At 45.5% G+C, this 21,842-nt stretch overlaps 1 protein-coding gene across 1 annotated transcript in view; it reads left to right on the top strand.

The window, feature by feature from the left end:
- The first annotated feature begins 25 nt into the window (after positions 1-25).
- The window catches only part of MPP7 (MAGUK p55 scaffold protein 7), a 162,389-nt gene continuing 140,572 nt past the window's right edge, over positions 26-21,842 (top strand). Inside the window, exons 1-2 of the mRNA XM_068127153.2 lie at positions 26-228; positions 16,173-16,288. Of these exons, the coding sequence (XP_067983254.1) occupies positions 16,198-16,288 (91 nt within the window). The 5' untranslated portion in view covers positions 26-228; positions 16,173-16,197. The remainder of the gene's footprint in view (positions 229-16,172; positions 16,289-21,842) is intronic.

Here is a 21,842-nt window from a genome sequence, read left to right as displayed (position 1 = left end):
GACTATGAAGAGGAAGAAGAGGCCTGAAATGATGTCATGACGTTGAGTGGGCGGGCTGGGCACGCAAACGGTCCCTCGACAATGTCGGTGATATAGGCGGTGCCATTTCCGTGTTCCTGTCCAGGCGTCTGTATCTTCGCCCTTTATACTGAGTTTTGTTCGCGTGGTGCACCATGACCGGTTAATTGGCAGGATAATTGGGTGTGACTGGCCTACAAGCTACGGCAGGTATGACTGGAATGAATGAAAATGTTTCCTTCGTTTCCGTTTACAGTAAATGCCTATTATGGAAACCCGCCTCATTTGCTGCGCGCTTCTTCCCCGTGAAGAGATTACGTTCGTCGTCCGTACAAGTGACGCGCGATGTTGTGGCAATGACGTGTCATCGTAGACGAAGACGTGCCTTTTCCATGTATAAGACGCACATCGGTGTCTATCTGTTCCAATGTACGATATTCGTCACTGTTTTGTTACATTCGAATTTCCTCAGTGTGTGTAGGAAACTGAGTCAGTGTGTCCTCGCCCACAGTTGCCTTTCGAGGCCGTCTTTTTATTACGTACGCGCTAACTCAGAAAAAAGTCAAATTTGAGAAAAGGACGATGAGAGGAGGGTATTGAGTGTCGGGAGATTAGGGAGAGGGAATGAGAATAAGGGAAGGATCATGGATGAATGGAGGATTTGTCCGTTGGGGCTACATTTATTTTTAACCTAACGCTACCTTTACGTACGTAATAAATAGATGGCACTTTTCTTGTAATTTATACCCCACATTTAGTTTTGATTATGAGGTGATGGAACAAGCCGCTATTTATTATTATTATTATTATTATTTTATTTATTTATGACGTGCAATGCTGCACAGATCACATTAATTAATTAATTTCTATTCATTCATGTGCACCTGTTTGCTGGTTTGGTTTGCATCATTTTGTGTAGGCGTGGCAATGCCGAGGATGCAATGTTCCCAAAGATTCGAGCAGGGATTTGGTCCTGGGTGCCAATGGCAGCAGACGATCACCTTCTCTTGCAAAAACCCGGTGGGATGTGAAAAAGTTAAGTTGATTCTGGCAGACGGGTCTCCCAGCTCGACGTCCATTTGGTTGAGGGATGCCACACTCGCCGTTACAACGCTCTGCTTGCAAAACACGACTGGTACAAACACGGGGTCGGGAATCAAAACCAGATTCGATCCTGTCGGGGGTAATGCCATCTTCTCCTGCACGGGCAATGCTAGTGCCTGTTTTGGAAGACATGTAAGAGCAACAATAGCGGATGTGTTGTCCAAGATGTTGAATGAATGAATGAATGAATGATCGTTTTAAGGCCATTTTCCCCGCTAGAGCAGGGGTTAGCCTTGCGGGCCCCATGACAATCATGGTTCCCTGTTTGTGGCAGTTTTTATGGCCGGATGCCCTTCCTGACGCCAACCCTTGGTCACGCTCTTACGATGCGCAGGGATACGGTGTACCTATTCTAAATTGGGGTGCACACCATGATCATTCATCCCAGCAAGCTGGTACTCAATTTGCCGACCTCGGAAGGATGACAGGCTGAGTCAACCCCCCTGGCGTTAATTCAGCGATCGACTGGGATTCGAACCCGGGATCCTAGGATCCCAAGCCGGCACCCTAACCGCTCAGCCAACACCAGGTTGTGGATGGAAGATGTTGGATGTTGCATATTCCTGAAATTGTTTCATATAAGTTTCCATCTTGCTTTGTTTCAAGACAAGTTCCATTTCTCCTTTCTTGATTGCAACCAATCGGGCATCAAGTTTGATTTTTCTATCTGATCCATTGCTTTGCCATCTTGTATCTTTTTGATACCTGCTGAGATGGCATTTTACTGTAGCATGATCAATTTTGCTGCATGTCCTCTGCCATAAAAACCGAACATGTGGTTGTTGATGAGATTTATTTGTGACATCATGGGGCATACAGGAAGTGCAAACCTCTGAAAGATTAATGCTGAATAATTACACATTCATTTAATTGTAACCTAATCACATAATGTGGCATTGTTACCTGTTTGTTTGTTTGTTTGTTTGTTTGTGAACAAGATATCTCAAAGTTGTGGACAGATTCGGATGAAATTTGGCAGAGAGATAGCGTATGTGACAAGGACGAAATGATTCGATTTTGGTGAAGATCCGGTTTCGGATCCGGCTCGTATAATTTTTTAAAGTGATGCTTCACCATTGGGAGATAGGACCAAAAACGATACATAGCAGGATATCTCAAAAAGTTGTGGACGGATGATTTTGATTAAATGTGATTCTGTATTGTGATATTCTGGTCTACTCTGGGATACAAAACGTAAACTGTTCACCTGGTGGAGGTATGCTCTCTACTGAGTGCCATTCTAGTTGCGATTGTTTTTACATAGGGATCCAACATGGAAGCAACAATCTGAGTACCTGGTATGTCCACCTCCAGCAGCAATCACTGCATTGCGCCGTTGTAACATTGTCTATATGAGCACTCAAATCGGATCCCTGGGCAATGGAATTATATGCCTGAATTGGCTCCTGTTCCCGCTCATAGAGTCTGTGCCTGTCTTGGCAAGTTTTCAACTGGTGGGTGAATGATGTCCCAGAAATATTCGATTTGATTTAAATCTGGCGAGATGTCAGGCCAGGGTGTCATGACATGAATGTGGTTGACATGACATGAATATTGACAATAACTTTCTTTGTTCGAAAATGTCCCTGTGAGCAGGAGCATTAGCGTGCATAAAGACAATTTCTCGACCATGTTTTTCTGGACTTTCTGGATTTTGTTGAAGGGTAAGTAACACATGCTGCTGTAAGATCTCATTAATGTATCAATCTGCTATAAGATTGCCATGGATATGGATGAAGTTGGTGCAAAATGTTTCATCGATATGACCCCACATCATGACACCTCCACATCCAAAATTTGTGGCTACCTTGATACAGACTGTGGCAAATTGCTCATTGTGTTTTCTCTGTACGTGGCCGTCATTCCTTTTAAGAACAAACTTGGATTCGTCACTGAACATAACACTTGCCCATTGCCTCTGTATCCATCGGATCATTGCCTCTGTATCCATCGGATGTGATGATGTGACTAATGCAAGCATGCTTGGATGCGTCATAGTACAAGTCTTTGATGATGAGCAAAGACCCTTGGATCATGGAGACTCCTCAAGACAGTGTTGACACTTATCCTGTGAGGTCAGGATTTGTTCAAGTAGTATTATGGGTAGTTTGATGCAAATTGCATAGATGGGTCATGCAAATGTATTGGTCCTGAGTGAGAGTCGTTATGCTGGGACGTCCACTTATTGGCATATCTCTTGTTTATCCAGTGGTTTGATAATGTCTCCTGAGGTCATAAATGATTATTCTCCTCGTGCTAAAGAGCCTTGCAACATGGCTAATGCAAGACTGGTTGCAGTTGTCCATTAATGTGAATCCTCCCATTTCCTGACAGATGTGGCATCGTAATGGATTGACAAATAATGTAATCAGTATGTTTTTTGATGATCCATATGCTCGTGTTTCGGAGAGACTTTCAAATTTCTTCAGTATGGCTTGTCACCACTAAAAACCGAAGAGCTGCATGTGCTGAAGAATTGTTGCACGAGGCAACTAGAACGGCACCCGGTAGAGCACATTCCTCTGCCAGGCTAAACGGTTTGTTTTGTATCCCACTGATTGATAGGCCTGATCTGCACCCGGATCTTCAGTAATATCTAATCAATCCGTTCTTGTCACACACCCATTCTGTCCACCAAGTTTTGTCTGACCCCGTCCATAACGTTTTGAGATATTGTGCTACATATATCATCTTTTTAAGAGTCGCATTTCACTGCCTTTCATTGCCTGGATTGCCCACTGATTGTAAACTTCTTTTTTTTTGGTACACAGAGGCAGTTTTTATTGCATGACATAAAAAATTGTCCAAATGCTGCCTGCCCATTCTGCTCTGGTATATATCTTAACTTATCGAAAGCGATCCATATCCATTTTCACTGGGTGGCGTTTAAGTGAATGCAGCTGCTGGTTACGTCAGTTTCTCAATGACACGTCTAAATTTCTTGCTTTTTTGTGTAGCGGTTGAACGAGATGTCAGGTCAGGGTGTCATGACATGAATGTTGTCATGCTTTTTATAGCGTAGCCCATAAGGCAATGCCGTCTAGAACAGCGTTTGTCTGTCCGCCCGCCGTATGTATATATGTCCCTCACAAACGTCCAATCAGAGATGAGGATCTGGTCACATGACGGGACAGAAGATCCAAGCACGGCTACGCCGTTGTTAGACTATCTGGCTTGTTTTAGTCATATTTTGGTTCTTCCATCATACATTTGATTTCTTCAATTTAATTGGAAGTGAAAGCTGTCACCTGTAAATTGTAGCTGTTTTGGTGTTTCTCCTTCGATGTCTATTTCCACTTTAGCTGTTGTAACACTTTGGTATGCAGTGAACATTTACGGTTAAAGATTGTCACCTTGTTTTTGATCATTCTTTCAGTCTTCATCTTGCCACTACTTCGGTGCATTTTCATGGTCACTGTTCCACCATTGTAAACTTAGTTTTATGTTGATGTATCTGGAGGGCATGTCTGTGTTTGTTTTGACATTGTTAAAGCCTTTTCCTAATCGATAAATGTGAGGCACAAGGGCAGTTTGCATTGGCATGTCATGTTGGGGGCTATTGGCTTGCTCACCATGCTTGGCCATGTGGTTAGTTGAGGAAGTGTTGTAATTTGTACTCTGTCTTTCCCCCAATGGGAATGGGAAGAAAGTGGATTTCCCATCCACTTTCTGAATAATCCTCTCCAGGAAGTTCTGTCACTCAAGCTTTTGGGTCTCACGATCTGCCATGATCATTCCTGGGAAAACCACATTTGAAATCTGGCCTCCAAAGCCAGTCGCCGACTGGGCATCCTCCGTCGTGCGAAGTCCTTCCTTGGCACACCTGAGCTCCTCACCACATACAGGGCTTTCATCCGCAGCTCAATGGAATACTGCTCTCCCCTCTGGGCTGGTGCTCCTGCCTCACACCTAGCTCGTCTTCCCGCTGTTGAAACCAAAGCATTCAGAATCATTGGAATCTCCCGCGATGAAGCTAACTCCAAGGGCGTCTCACTCACTCACCGCAGGCAGGTTGGTGGTCTTTCAGTCTTCTACCGACTCCTCTCTGGCCTTTCCCCCCCAGCTCTCTCTGGGCTCTGTCCCGCAAATATTCCTGCAGGTCGCACAAGATCTGCCTGCAACCCTCTTATGGTTAAACTGCCAAAATCAAGACTCTCTGCTCACCTTCACTCCTTCATTCCTCTTTTCTCCCGCCTCTGGAACAAACTCCCTCACTCTCTTCAATCCCAGTCCACCCTCCAGGTCTTTAAAACCTGTTAACCACCATCTCTTATCTTCCCCCATCCAAAACCTTGATCTTTTCTACCCCCGCTAATTTCACCCCAATTCCACTTTTTTGAAATTCCAACTTCTGTCCTGGAAGTCCTTGGTGTCCTTGTGTTTTATACTTCTCCCACCCCCCCCCCCCCTTCCCACGCCTCCTCCCCCCAAGCCCTCTCCCTCCCACACATCTCCCTGCTCTCAAATGTTGTGTTTGTGTGCTTCCCCTTCTCTCCCCATCTTGTCTTCCGCTCCCTCTTTTTATATTGTTACCGACACGACTTAAGATGTTGTGATGGGCCGAGCGGAATGGCCGCCGTGTTCGCACAGTTTACCCGATTCCACCCGACGTTGACCAAATCGCGCTATGCTAAATCAATGAAGGAAAGGACACAACGGCTGGGATAAATGAAACGACACAAGCGGGTACAGTTCTCAAGACCTCCGGAGGAGGATATAATTGGTGATGCAGAAAAGGGGTAGATTACAAGGTAAAAGGTAAAGCACAGAAAAGATGGGCACTTAGACACAGTCTTATCTTATCCCCGACAGACCACAGACAAACGGAACAAGACTGACTTACACAGGGATTGATGGCAGGGAAGGACAGGCAGTCGATAGCACAAGGTGCACCTTGGCTCAGGGACAGGATACAGCACGGTCCAGTAGATGCAGGGAGGTGTCACAGCGCTCGGTTGGTGGCGCCTCTCTTCCTTCAAGTCCAGCGCGCATCTGACGTCACCTCCCTCTTCCTGCGCATGCTCAGCGGGGAGTGACACGCCCTCGGCTCGTTGGCTCCGCCCCAGATGGAATCGGTCCGCCGCTTCTATTGGGTGCGGGGGGTTACCGGGCTCCGCCCTTGACGAGGAGCTGACAGCGAGCCCCTACGTGGTAACCCCGTCGGAGCACATGTTCGATGGCGGCTAACCAAGCCGGAGTGAGGACGCGCACTCCCCGCGCCGCCGCCGTTGTTGTTGCTGTTGTTGTTGTTGTTGCTGAACCGTGAGGAAGAGCTGCGGGGAGGTATTGGGAGGTCCTAAACTTCCTAACGGTGCCATACAATCACATTCTGGTGCAACGAAGAGTCAGAATTAATGGAAACGAGTCCTTAACTGACATAGACTAAGAATAACTAGGAAGATGTCCTATAGTTGTCTACGTGAGATGCGGTGGACCTGGATGCGACATTTAATGGGGGAAATAGGGGAAGGTCGGGTCTACAGAGTGTTGTTTACAGAAAATGGGACTAGGGAATGGGGGATTGGGGATAGTTGGGAAGTATTGGGGAAATAGGGGAATATTTACAAGCGGATATGGATGGAGGCCAATCTCATATCCGCAACAATATATTTTGTTTGTCTGGTTGATTTGTTTGTGAAGTAAATGTTAGCTCTTTCACGAGCCTCGATTCAGTATACAAAAAAAAATCAAAAATAAATGGTCACGCTGATTAATTTGGCGTTAAATGAGAATACCATCGGTATCTCTTGGAGTCATTGGAATACAAATTAGAGTGCCATGCTAAGTTAGTTCCATTACTGTAGAGCTTGTCCATGAAAAGGCTAGAATTTTGTACAAAACGTAATTTTTTAAAATTTATTATTATTATTTTTTTGTATACTGAATCGAGGCTCGTGAAAGAGCTAACATTTATTTCACAAACAAATCAACCAGACAAACAAAATATATAAAAAGAGGGAGCGGAAGACAAGATGGGGAGAGAAGGGGAAGCACACAAACACAACATTTGAGAGCAGGGAGATGTGTGGGAGGGAGAGGGCTTGGGGGGAGGAGGCGTGTGAGAAGGGGGGGGGGGGGTGGTGGGAGAAGTATAAAACACAAGGACACCAAGGACTTCCAGGACAGAAGTTGGAATTTCAAAAAAGTGGAATTGGGGTGAAATTAGCGGGGGTAGAAAAGATCAAGGTTTTGGATGGGGGAAGATAAGAGATGGTGGTTAACAGGTTTTAAAGACCTGGAGGGTGGACTGGGATTGAAGAGAGTGAGGGAGTTTGTTCCAGAGGCGGGAGAAAAGAGGAATGAAGGAGTGAAGGTGAGCAGAGAGTCTTGATTTTGGCAGTTTAACCATAAGAGGGTTGCAGGCAGATCTTGTGCGACCTGTAGGAATATTTGGGGGACAGAGCCCAGAGAGAGTTGGGGGGGGGGGGGGCAAGGCCAGAGAGGAGTCGGGAGAAGACGGAAAGTCCACCAACCTGTCTGCGGTGAGTGAGTGAAAGGCCCTTGGAGTTGGCTTCATCGCGGGAGATTCCAATGATTCTGAACGCTTTGGTTTCAACAGCGTGAAGACGAGCTAGGTGTGAGGCAGGAGCACCAGACCAGAGGGGAGAGCAGTATTCCATAGAGCTGCGGATGAAAGCCTTGTATGTGGTGAGGAGCTCAGGTGTGCCAAGGAAGGACTTCGCACGACGGAGGATACCCAGTCGGCGACTATAATGTACTGTAATGATGTGGGTGAGCACGGGGTCAAATCTCTCACCCAAATGGTTACTAATCTAGCGACGGGTAGTCCTTGTGACTGTACACCATCTCCTGGGACAGGCAAAAAAAAATCTTCACTTGGTTTCTGATGCATAGTTACTCCAACGAACCTGCAGCCTGTGATGTATTCTTCGATTCAAAAGGACAGTGGCCAAGCGAAGACCATCGACGAACCATCATGTTTGTTTCCTTCTCACAAGTGGTTTTGGCGCCAATTTCCAACTGCTGTGGATTTACTCGCGTCGTGGTTATTTGTCTCAATTCTAGACCATACACCAAACTAATAGGGTAATTGTGAAACGGGGTTTATTAAGGGGTGGGAAGGGAGGACAACAGAAGCAATATTACAATTAAGAAGAGAATTCCATATGGACTGTAACCTCCTTGCCCATTAATAATCCTCTTGGCTTATCTGATGTCTTATGGCCCACATACTCACAAATAGTAGAGGGCACTCACCGCAAGGACAACATCGAAAAGAAGTCTGTGCACACGCTATGCTCATGCGTTGCGTTTGTGGTCTCTGTTGTAAAAATCAGATCTACAACATTGTCCCGATAGTAGGTTTAATTCAGAATCCATCTCTAGCAACACCTGTAAGAAATCAACAAGAATAATATCAGTATACCGTAATCATAGAAGTAATAATGAATTGACAATTGGTACAAGCAAGCCTGGCATATCTAGCAATACGCACCATTCGAATATGCACTACCAGTACCACACAGAATAAATGTCACAGGAATGAATCGGAGCGATGTCTGTCCGAGTTCTTATGGAAGCCCCTCAGTGGTCGGAGTCAGCATAGCACCTGGGTTCAACTTCGACACAATTTCATTACATTCTCCCCTCCTTTAAAACTACACTACCACTAGGGCTGAAATCAAGCTAGCAAAGCATAGTAGCAATCAGTTGGCAACGGTCCATGTCAGTCAGTCCAACCATAGCGGTCGGGGCGGCAAATTTCTCTCCCGGCGCGAGTCCAGTAAACACCGGATATCACATCCCTGAGGCCGGAATCCCCCACATCAGAATGTCCGCCTAAATCGGGTGATGTCGGTGGCCCCACAGGGCCATCCGGATCGGGTGCATGTAGCGATGGGGAAGCCCGTAGATTCTCCATTGTCGGATCAACTGTGCCGTAAGCCGGCTCGTCGATATCCCCGCATGGGGTCAGATGGCGCACCGAGACCGTAGACTCCCGGCAACAGCACGCGAGCGTGCTCGGGATTGGCTTGGAGAATGCGCACCTTGTCTACGAGTTGGTCATATTTACTCGTGCGAACCGCACGTTTGAGAAAAGCCGGTCCGGGCTCAGCAAGCCAGCCCGGCAGAGGACGGGTACTGCCCGAACGCCGCGGGTAGCGAAACATACGGTCGTGGGGAGTTTGATTTGTAGCGGTGCACAATAAAGGCCTGATCGAGCTTAACGCCCCGGGTAGCAACCAAGCCCATTGGTCCAGTCCTAGTCCGCGGGACTTAAGGCTCAGAGTAACGACTCTCCATATAATGCCATTAAAGCGTTCTACCTGTCCATTCGCCTGTGGCCTATACGGAGTAGTATAGCTAGAAGCGATATTATGCTGGAGCAAGAAGTTCCTCACATCCTGGGACAAGAACACCGCACCTCGATCGTTGTGCACATAGGCCGGATTCCAAAACATAGAAAACAAGTTCCGCAGACACCGGATAACCATAGCAGCAGACATATTGCCGCACGGGAAAGCAAAAGGGAATCTAGAGATCTCCAACTATCGTGAGTAGATAACGAGAATTACTCGAAGCCGGTGAAGCCGGCAGGGGTCCTTTGAAGTCCATTGCTAATCTCTCCCACGGCCGGCTGGTACCAGCGTACCCATCGGAGGGTTGTCGAAGCGAGGTTTGGGTTCAGCGCAAATGGAACAAGTGCGACAGAGCCGACGAACATCCTCAATGGAATAGGGCAAGTTATGACTGCGCACATAATAAGCGAAACGCGTCATGCCGGGATGGCACAAGGTGTCATGAAGAATGCGCAGATCCTCAAAGGAGGTGAGACTCGCACACACCGCAGGCCGTGATAAAGCATCGGCAACGAGGTTATCCCGCCCGGGCGATATTTGATTGTGTAACAGAAATCGGCTAGTTCAATCCGCCAGCGAGTGATTTTTCTCATTCTTAAAGCGTATAGCGTATTGCATGTCGTACATAAAGGCAACACTCTGTTGATCTGTGATGATTTGAAAACATCGACCGAGCAAATATGGACGCCAACGCCTGATCGACTCGACGATGGCATACGCCTCCTTTACGACAGACGAGTGTCTTTGTTCCGCGGAGGAGAGAGTCCTTGAAAAGAAGGCCACAGGTCGCCCCCCTTGAGAGAGTGTTGCAGCTATCGCGTGGTCCGACGCATCGCTTTCCAAAACGAAGGACTTGTTTTCGGCAATCGTCGACACAGCGGCGCCAGTGATGGCGGACTTCAGGCCATGGAAAGTGGCCTTAGCAGCGTGACTCATGGGGAACCCATCGCATTCCACAACAAGTGGACGAAGCTTCTCGGAAAAATTTTGAACCCACTTCGAATAATGAGCAAACAGCCCGAGAGCGCGCTTCAAAGAAGCACGATCGCGGGGCGGGGCCATGTCGAGCATAGGTCACAGACGCTCCTTATCCGGAGCGATAGAGCCGTGGGTCACGGTGTACCCCAGGAGATCGATCGTGCGAGCAGAATAGCGACATTTAGCCTCGTTCATAGTCAGTCGATACTTGTGCGCAACCTCTAAGAAGCGCTTCAGATTAGCATCATGATGTTCTTTGTCGTACCCACAAACTGTGAGATTATCCAGATAAACAAAGACATCGGTTAAATTCTCCTTCGCAATGAGGTAGTCCATAGCCCTTTGGAAGCACGAGAACCCCATTCGTGACCCCAAAAGGTAGCCGGGTGAACTGGTACAACCTCTGTCCGGATTCAAACGCAGTGTAGATGCGATCTGCCGCAGAGATGGGAATCTGATGATACGTGCTACGTAGATAAAGAGTGCTATATACCGAGTACTGTGCCACCTGTCGTACCAGAGAATCCATTCCCGGGAGTGGGTAGGCGTCCAATTGGGTAAACCGATTAATAGTCTGCGAATAGTCGATTACCATGCGTTTGCGGTACGATTCGGTTCGTACCACCAAAACTTGGGCCCGCCAAGGCGACTGACTAGGTTCTATAATACCTTCCTTTAAGAGCTGCGCAGTCTCTTCAGCAATGAATTGCGTGTGAGCCCGTGAGTAGCGTCGCAATTTAACAGCAACCGGTGTACAGTCAGTAGTCATATTGGGAAACGGCGACAGTGGCTCAATTGCCATCCCTGCAAAAGCACACACAGCAAGAGTATCAGCACCACTAAATTCAATTTCCAAACGCCCATGTCGCCAGAGAAAATCGTGTCCGAGCAAAACTTCTGCACATAATGCTGGTAAGACCATTAAATGCACATCCGGAAACATTTGACCCTTAATCACAAGCTTTAGTCGACATTCCCCCCGAGTGCTGAACCATAGTCCTTGAGAAGCCATGCAAATTATGCGTGTTCTGAGAATCGGCCAGCCATGCTTCTGAACAAGTCGTAAATCGACATAACTATCAGTGGAGCCCGTGTCGATTAAAGCATTTGCAAATTTTCCTTCAATCATGAGTGGAATGACAGCACTGGACAGGCCCGGTGGCCCTGCAGTAGGCCAGTCGTCGAGAGGTGGCGCTCGAGCCTCGCGTGTGGATCCGACGCCCGCTAATGTCTTTCGTGTAGTCAAAGTCGAACGTGGGGCGGTCGGGCCGTCGGTAGTGGGCGCTCGAGCCACGCGTGGAGATCCCCGCTGTCGTGTAGTCAAAGTAGATCATAGGTCGATCGTGCCACTGCTAGAGGGCGCTCGTGCCATGCGCGGAGATTTGACGCCAGGGTTCGCTGATCGGGAAGCCAAACCCGGAAGTGTGCTGGGCGTCGAAAGAATTCCTGTCTAGGACGGCCGAGATGCGTACCGTTGTGATTGCGCAAATTGTTTAGTCGGCGCTGCAAGTCTCATCAAGGTTGAGCGCTCGGCTCGGGGCTCACAGAGAGGGGCGATTCCAATCAAGGCCACGCGAGTTGCTGATTGTTTAGCGGGTGAAGAGAGAAGCACATTCAGCATCGAGCGATTTCGCCAGCCCCGGGACGATCGACAAACTTTCTTTCTTTGAACGCAAATGACACGTCGCCTCCTTAGCCGGACAAACTGACCTGAGATGGTTCCGATTCCCACAGAAATAGCACTTAGCGTTACTTCCTGGCTTGGGTCCAGCAGCGACGGCCGCTGTCACGCTCGGGTCGAGATCCTCGAGCACACCGGGTGTCTCCGATTCCGGCGAAGATGCAGCATCTGCTTGCTCGGCGGTAGCTCTCTCCTGTCGCGTCGGGCGGGTTATCCCTGCAGTGACGTATGGGCGATCATACGTGTCGGCTTGTACCTGCGCTTCGGTGTACAGGTGAGATAGCCAAAGGGCTGTTTCTAGGGTCAAATCGGCCTGTTCGATTAGTCATTGTCTGATGACCAGAGATCGAATGCTTGAGACAAAAGCATCGCGAGCAAGGTCATCGCAAACTTGTGCATGGGTGCGTGTCTCGGTGGTACAGTCCTTAAATAACCGTCGGAGGTCTTGAGCGAATTGGTCAATGGTCTCCGTGGGTTCTTGTCGACGAGACGCGAGCAGATATCGGGTGTAGACCACGCTCCGAGTTTTGATGTAAATACGTTTCGGTTCGTCCACAGCAGCATCGTATGTTGCTCACTGAGAGATGGACGTGTACACAGTATGGTTCACTTTGCAATGCAACACCGCAAGCTTCGTGACAGCGGTGAGTTCCTCCTGCGCATCCAGATGACTGGTCAGTAGCTTTAACCAGTGTAGCAATTGTGCAGACGCGTCTGGCACCTGGGGGTTCGCGCTGAAGATTGGAACTTGTATCAGCTTGTGCGCCATGTTGTTCTCGTTCAGGACGAAGAGAAGATTCTGAATTAATTGTTGTAAAAATCAGATCTACAACATTGTCCCAATAGTAGGTTTAATTCAGAATCGATCTCTAGCAACACCTGTAAGAAATCAACAAGAATAATATCAGTATACCGTAATCATAGAAGTAATAATGAATTGGCAATTGGTACAAGCAAGCCTGGAACATCTAGCAATACGCACCATTCGAAAATGCACCACCACACAGAATAAATGTCACAGGAATGAATCGGAGCGATGTCCGTCCGAGTTCTTATGGAAGCCCCTCAGTGGTCGGAGTCAGCATAGCACCTGGGTTCAACTTAGACACAATATCATTACAGTCTCGACAGGAGTGGTGGGCTCTGTTGTGATGGGATTGGTGGGTTTTGGTCTGGAATCCCGCTCGGCTTTTATCAGATCGTGCTGCGTTTTCTCCGGTGCTGTTTCAGGGACATGCAGCTGGTCCTGATTCTGCGCCTCACTCTGGTTTGAAAACGGATTCACAGGGCTGACATTGCATTTCCTCTCCAGTCACCGGCTCGCTCCACCACTCCGCTGTTTGAAGAACTTCCATGCAGCTCTATCGCACAACTCAACTCGCGTGCCGACTCCTCGCAACGCCATAAACGCAATTCCTGAACTCTTGCATATGGTTACTCTCAGCCTTTTATAGCTGCGCGTGAGCTGGCATGGCTTCGTGTCGCTTCTTGCTCTTTCTTGGACCGGTCCGTGCTCCAGAGGGCGAAAAAGTTAAAGCACATATGGACAGATTCCAAAGGGGAACGACTTAGAGAATTAAAGTGTGTGAATGGTAAGGGTTTAGACACATACAGAACTAGATGGTATTCATAGAATACTTACCCTGCGCAGTCGACTTGTTGCGAGCCAACTCTTGTTTTTGAACTTTTTTTTTTCTTCGATCCAATATGGCTGCCAGACCATGTGAGCGATGACATCATAAATTTATACTCTCTAATATAATTGTTGCATAGATCACGCTCAATACATTTCAAACTGATCAGACTAAGCGTTGTCCCTGTCGAATTATGATGTCATCGAACAACACCTATTCCCCATATGGAGTTCTTTACAATGAGCCATGTTTCAATTTTGTCCATGCAGTGGTTTTGGAGATGTAGAGGTGCAAATTTTTTCGGTTTTTCCAAGATGGCGCCTGTACCACATGACCGATGTCATTAAAATATTCTAAAGGAGGATGCGCTCCAATGGTGAAAATTTCGTGTCCATCAGACCAACGGTTGCTGTATTTTTTTAAAATAATGATCGGATGGATAAGTGTTGTATTTGTCAAATTATGACGTCATAACGAAGGCACCGATGACATCATGATTAACATATGTTATTCCCCATGGGGAGTACTTGACAATGAGCCATGTTTCAATTTTTCCACGGAGTGGTTTCAGAGATATAGAGGTGCAAAGTTTTTCCAAGATGGCGCCTGTACCACGTGATCTATGGCGTCATAATATTCACTGAAATATTTTACAGGAGGAGACCCTCCTATGGTGAAAATTTCATGTCAATCGGTCCAACGGCTGCAGAGAAAATGAATTTTTTAAATGCAGACACATATGGCACACATATACAACTAAATGCTTAACCCCCTTTTCACTACGCAAGTGCAGGGTAATGATGTTCAGGAGGAGGGAGGGTGAAGGGGAAGGGAACACTGGATATCTGCTAAAACACTCCAACACGCGGCCTATCATTTCATCCAGAAACTGGACACTTACTCGTTTCCAGTGCTACATGTTTATTAATGAAGTAACTATTCTATCCTCTTACCGATAGGGCCTATGGTTGTACCCACAACATCACATCTACACAGGGGTGATTAGGGTCATGGAATGCACAGGGTTAATAATCGACCCACATAACTTGGCATGCCAAAAACAAAATTCCCTACAAATTGCCTTCATTATAATTCTGTTTGTAAAATTGATCTCATCAGCTACACATCAGCTACACAGGATCTCATTGATCTCAAGAATTGAATTGTAAAATTCCAGCAAACACATTTGAAAGAGGTTTCTTACTGCCAAATATAACTGCACATCGAAGAGCATGTTTTTCTTTTGGGTGGGGAGAAAGTGGTCATCGGGTTGTGGCATGTTAAATATTAGGTATACGGGAAAGTAATGTCGTTTTTCAAAGAGGAATACACGGCTTAAAAAGCGACATTACAATCCGGTACACATAATATGTCGTGTTATCTTCTGAGAGTTGAATTAATTGCATACTGGTAAACTGGCAAAATGTCCTGCCTGTAGAATAAATTGGGCATGTAAATTGCTTTTAAAAGGGATGTGCAAATTAAGTTTTGACCTGATTGAAGAGACCGTAAAAATAGGCCTCTGCTTGAAATAAGATTATGGTATTGGCATGATGGCCAAATGGCTTCTTTGTTTTTCTTTATACCACACTGCTGTTGAGTATGGAAGGGTATTTGGGATGGCTGAAGGACGTTTGATTAAAAAAAAAAAAGTTACTACTTTTTCTTTTAAAAAGCCAATACTTTTTCACTCCTTATCACTAACCTTTTAGGCCCCTTTTAACTTGAGCAGCTGCCATTTCAAAAGAAGAAAATCCTCAACCGAGCCCTTCATCATGTGCCATTTGTATGGAAATCCAAACTTCTCTCTGCATCAATGTCAAAGCAAGGTTCATATCAATCGCTTTACGATTTCCATTCTTGCATTGAGGTGATGGTTGTTGAGAAAAGTGGAAAAATACCAGATTCTGTGGAGTAATGCTAAAGGTGTGCACTCCAAGGCTGGTAAGTCAGGGGTTCAAACCCTGGTTGTCATACCAAAGAATATGGTGCATGCTGCCTGCTCCTTGCCCTCTTTATCATTTAAAAGAATACGAGCACAGATAATCCCCATAAATTGGCATCAATGGGGAGGATGAAATTCCTCAAGAAATGCACTGCTGAGTGCGGTGAGAAAGGTGGTGCCTTTGTCGTAGCATTCCTGGTACCCAGAGTACTCTGGGAAGTGACAGCACTTCCCCCAAGCTCAGTGGCTATGTTTGTCTCATCTAACAGTCGTGTGTGTGTGTGTGTGTGTGTGTGTGTGTGTGTGTGTGTGTGTGTGTGTGTGTGTGTTTAACTCCACTACAGGCTTTAGATGCAGTACAAAAAAAAAAAAAATCTGTCTGAATGTTGTCAAACCTGCACAGCCCAGAACACGTCAGCATTTGCTTTTAGTTTTCCCACAAAACTAATATGTTGTTTACATTTTGTTTTCCATGTACAAACGATCTCCAGGTTGTAGCTTTTTGCATTGGCCTGGATGATGCGGGGAGGACAACAGTCCCCAGGAGTGCATAGGCCAACACGTGAGGTTGAAATGCCACCTGCTCCTGCAAGCCCTCAGTCTGTTGGTAGGTTTCTTCAATACCTTTTTTTTCTTTTGCCAACCATAAGAAGATGCGAGATATCTTACTGGATATCTTTGTCATCTCTAAAGTGAAATGCTTAGATAATGAAGAAAACCAAAAAAAACCAAATATGCAATCGGTACATCCAATCATTTTAACCTTTGCATCATTGAGTGGGCAATCTTTAAAATGTTAACCGCAGATTCCGTGCATTTCCATCCGCATTTCCTGACTTCAGACGTCCCTGGTTCCGGGGCTATGGTTGTCATAATTAGCACGTGTATGTGAAACGAAAAGCGGGGCTTAGGCAATTGCTTCACTTCTGTCTGTCTGCACACATCAGTTTATGGAACTGCTGAATTTAAATGAAATGTTATATTTTCAACACAAATCGAACATAAATCGGAAAACGAGCCTGCAGTTCAGCAGTACTTTGGCTCTGAATTTGTTCCGATCGTGAACTCAGAGAGGAGAGATGCTTTTTTTTACTCTTCCTGCCTGGCAGTCAAACGAAATTGAAAATCATTCCAAACTGGAAACTTACTGTTTTTAAGGATGTCATAAAATACAGACTTGGCATTTAATATGGAATATTTTTTTTTTCTTGACTTGGCTTTGCTTTCTTAACTCAGTATATCAATCTGGTGAGTTTCTTTTACACTTTGGTGATTTATTTGTAAAAAGAACCATGTCAATGATTGTCTGTCGCAGCAAGAAGTCAACAACAGGATTATATCACAGGTGGCGTGGCAAAATGTACGGACAGGTGCATTTGACGATTGGCTTCACAGTCGGGTATACAAGGGTTGTTGCCTTCTGTATTAGTGGAAAAGAACTGCTGCACGTCTCCAAAAGTTATTGCCGCTTCCTCTGGAGATGGCCCGTCAACTCGACAACGCTGTTTGTCATGGAGTGGTGGCTTTACGAAATTACGGCATGAAAAAGTGTGCTATTGCTCGGCAGTATGGCATCACTCAAGGTCAGGTGTCAAAGATCCTGAAACGAAATGCTCAGAGGGGTGTTCCTACTTCAATACCGAGGCCAGGACGTCCCCACAGAACCACAAGGAGGGATGATCGCCAGCTGCACCGGTTAGTCCACAATGGCCGTACCAAGTCAGCTAATCGGCTTAGGGCTGAGTGGCAGCAACTGACAAATGTGCCTGTATCCAGAAGGCTAGTCAACCAACGACTGGTTCAAGCAGGCTATCGTGCCAGGCGTCCCCTGAGAAAGCCACGCCTGACCAGACAACACCGCCAGCGCTGATTGCAGTGGGCCAGAGAGCACCGTCAATGGCAGCCAGGACACTGGAATCACGTGATCTTCAGTGACGAGTCTATATTTCTGGTCTATCGTCAAGATGGCCGCGTCCGAGTGCGCAGACAAGTGCATGAAGCCTACAACAAAGATTGTATAGTGCCAAGAGTCCAAGCTGGAGGTGGTGGGGTGACCATTTGGGCTGCTTTTCATGCAGGGGGCAAAACTGACCTGGTTGTTCTGAATGGAAACCTGAACCAGTTCAAGTACAGGGCCATTCTGGAAGAAACATTGCTTCCATTTGCTCGTGCAGCCTTTCGAGGAAACTTTGTCTTCCAAGATGACAATGCACGGCCTCATCGTGCTCGCATGATCCAACACTTTCTTGCTGACCGTGGTGTAGAGCATATGGAGTGGCCTGCCATGTCCCCGGATATGAATCCGATAGAGAACTTGTGGGCAGAATTAATGCGTCAAATCGACCACTTGGACCAGCAGCCGACCTCTGTGCGTGAATTGCAGCAGGCTACTGAATGCTCGTGGGGGTTACACGAAGTACTGAACTGTAATTTTACTGTCCGTAATCCCAGTCGTAATTTAACTTTTGTTTTTGTTAAAAAAATTTTTTGGCTAATGTGCAAAATAAAGAGATACTTCTGGAAAACGTACAGAAGTTTAACACAGTACTGTCCATGAATTGAGTTCGATATCAGTTTACATCACTTTCAAAGATCAATTTATTTGTTTCGAAATGTCAAATATGGTTTTTGTTTCTTTTAAAGGTCACATTAACAAAATCTAGAATAATTTCAACATAATTCCAATGAACTTTTGGTTCTAAGACATCTTGAAAAGTAAGTTCACACCCACAAAAAAAATATTCCATATTAAATGCCAAGTCTGTATATAAACAACAGGCACAAAGAATGAATGTAACGTGTAAATAAGGTGGTGTGGAAGACGTTGCATCAACAGCGGTAAATTTTCAATTGTTTTTTTTTCTTGTCACCTTTAAAATCTTAATTTTATTGAAATTTTAAAATTATATACTTGAACATTGGAGAACGCAAATTGCCTTTTTGGCACTTTCAAAACACTCAAGTACTTTAGCAGTACTTGGACAGAATATTAGGCATTTTACGTCACCACTGCTGATCAAATTTGCCACTCGTAGACACCCCACTCATGTCCTTGTTTCTCAAGACAGCGTGGTGTAAGGTGTTTTATGAACTCTGGTTTAATTTTCTGTTTATTCTTTCAATATCACTTCGTGGTATTGTAAATTTACCTGAATGTATTAAATTTGATCATTTATTAGAATTGGAATTTTATTGACCAATGCAGTTTTGTGTTGGCAGTTATCCAAAAAAGGATTGTTTATTTATTTACTTAAATGTACAGGGTGTTCACAAATTACCATATTAACAAAATAATGAAATGGGAAACAACGTTGTAGTTTGCTGCCTGTGAAAAAAAACATTTCTTAGTTTTATTTTCAAGATTTGTCAAGATCATCATCCAAATCCGAATTGACTTGCATCAATGTCAGAGGATTGATGGGGATTGCTCTCTCACGACTCAATAACGTGTTCAACATCCTCACCACTTGCGCTTGGCCACCCTGCCTCCTTCCTCTGCACGATGCTACATAAACGCTGTGCAAATCATGAATCGTTTTTCTCTCTTGTGGCTTCCTTTTATAGGATATCTTGAAGCTTCATTGAACCTGTGTAGCTGATTTGGTCTCTATAAACCAGGCAACACAATGCGCTTTTCTTTGGGGATTCTATTTGTAGTAAACGTGACGTCACGTGTCACATGAGACACCTGGAAAGGAAAAATAAAGTCAATAAAACTGATAAATATTATTTCAGATGCGGCAAACCGCATTATCGTATCACATTTCATTATTTTTATTGCGGTTTGTATTTGGAACGATAATCTGTGGACACCCTGTTTAAGTGCCTCGTAGACTATTGGATGCCATATGATACATCACACTGTCAAATGACACAATAATGCATGAAACAGGTGATTGGATAGGTACCTGTAGTTAGATAGAAAGATACGTAGAATAAAAAGTGTTTTTTTAGAAAGTAGAAATGGGGCACGTGAGCATGGGAACGGGACACACAATCCTCTATGTGGGGAACACAGGCTGCTTGATTGCATCTCCCTTGCTACAGGGTTCAGTGTACCAGGGCTGTGAGGGTGAATAGGACAGCTGCTGATGAGATACGATAAAATAGTGCCTAAGAGATAGGTTTATTTTTCTGAAAGTACATGTGGAATCTAGCCCAACTATAAATTGTCATCCTAGTGTTTTGCAGGCAGGGCAAGGCATCAATGTGTGTATCCTTCCTCAGACGCTAAACTGGGCATCCCTTCTGCTGCCATTTGTTGATGGATGCTAAATTCTCATATCGTCCTTCGCAAAGAGTAGGAGAGCTATCGCCGTCGCCCTAAACAAATTACAAATCCTTACCCTGACTGACTGCTTGGAAGGCAATGGCCAACCACCAAGCCTAACCCCAATAACCTGCTTCCACGGCATCAATGCTTTGCAATGAGTATGGTACATCTCATCTCGTGTAGTATATGGAATCATTATCTGATGCAGTGAATTTCGAGGCCCAATCCTTTTTTGAGAGGGCAGATTGTAGTCCTTTCGGGTTGACCTGCGTGAACAGTCAGATTATGTGGCATTGTGGTTGCTCTCTAACAATAGCCTTTGACAAGAAAATGGTCAGGGCCATTAAGAAGGGAAGAGGAGTAAAAGGAGAGATTGAATGAAAAGGTGCTTACCAGGCCCATAATGGCCAGTTTGGAGGATGTACCAGTTAGAGAGATCTGGGTTGGAATGTTTGCAGATTTGGTCAGACCCACAGTCAGAAGGCCTTAGCTGTAATGCCATGGCTGGTTATTGTCCTACTGACACAGCCAGCTGGCATCTGCAGAGTATGTCATTGTAAGGGACAGAGTGGGAATTGATAGTTACGAGTTGGTCCATGTTGCCAGAAATAGCTCAGCGTATATGTCGAGTCAGCATTATTAGGGGAACCGTACACTACAAAGACAACTATTACTTGGTTGTGGAAAAAATTTGCAACCATATGTATTCCAGTGTGTGCAAAGGGGTTTACGTGGATAATAGACAGGAGGAATGGCGTTCTTGACAGAAACAGTGCCACCACTGTCTGTGGGCTGTGTGAAAGCAGGAGATGGAATTGCCAGGGAGATTACAGAGTAATCTGGGATATCCTGAGAGGAGAGATTCTGGTGAACATGGTGTCCGGTGTAAGAGGGAAGAATGGGAGTTAAATCATTTTGGTGGGTTTTATTTATTTATTTATAAAAAAAAAAATATATATATATTTTAAACATTTTTTTTGTTGTTCATTAAAAGGTTTAGAATGACAAAGGAGGAAGGTGAGGGTAGCTTCTCCATGTGAATGATTCTGGCTTTCATTTTCTTTTTTGACAATTGAGTCAATCCCTTTACATCCACTGGAATACAACCTCTTCACGAAGGGAGGATTTTGTGTGTCCTGCTTTTTCAGAGGAGGGCGATTCTCGTACAAAGTTGTCTTGATGTCATTAAGAGTCGACCACAAAGTTTGTGCTGACTTTAAATGTTGACCATGCCAGGCGTAGCATGCCGATTACCTTGCAAGCTTGCTGGGTTTGTACTGAAAGTCTATTAATAATGACAACAACAACAACAACAACATGCATTTTAAGGCCATTTTCCCTGCTAGAGCGGGGGTTAGCCTTGCGGTCCCCATGACAATCTTCTCCATTTTGCCCTATTTTCTGCATCTCTCCTTGTTAACCCCCTTGCCCGCATATTAATAATGACAGAAGCTAAAATATAAATCCTCAATACTGATGCCTTCACCAGGATTTGAACCAATAACTTCTGGGATGTGAGTTTAAAGTTGGTGCCATGAGATTACCGACGCTTGTTAATACGGTACTTTATTTTGCCGTTTTCCTTTTAGTGCAGCATCACAAAGTTACTGTTGTTGGGAGTTGATAACACACTTTTATGTACTGTAACCGAAATTCCACCACAGTCATCCTGCATTTGCACAATTTTGTTTTAGCTGCCGTATTTTGATTCTGGGGAAGATGTTGTATGCGGACGATCTGGCTGTTGTGGCGGAGAGTAAGCGGGAGATGCAGGGCGTATGGGGGGAGTGGAAGGAGGCATTCAGGAAGCATGGACTGGAGATAAGTATGGAGAAGATTAGAAGATTGAGGTGATGTGGGTTGGGCAGCAGAGAAAATAAATGAATAT

This window comes from Myxine glutinosa, chromosome 10 (assembly GCF_964187855.1).
Source record: "Myxine glutinosa chromosome 10, kmMyxGlut1.1, whole genome shotgun sequence".
Lineage (NCBI taxonomy): Eukaryota > Metazoa > Chordata > Myxini > Myxiniformes > Myxinidae > Myxine > Myxine glutinosa.
The sequence above is the reverse complement of the archived record's forward strand: the minus strand, read 5'-3'. Positions and strand labels throughout refer to the sequence as shown.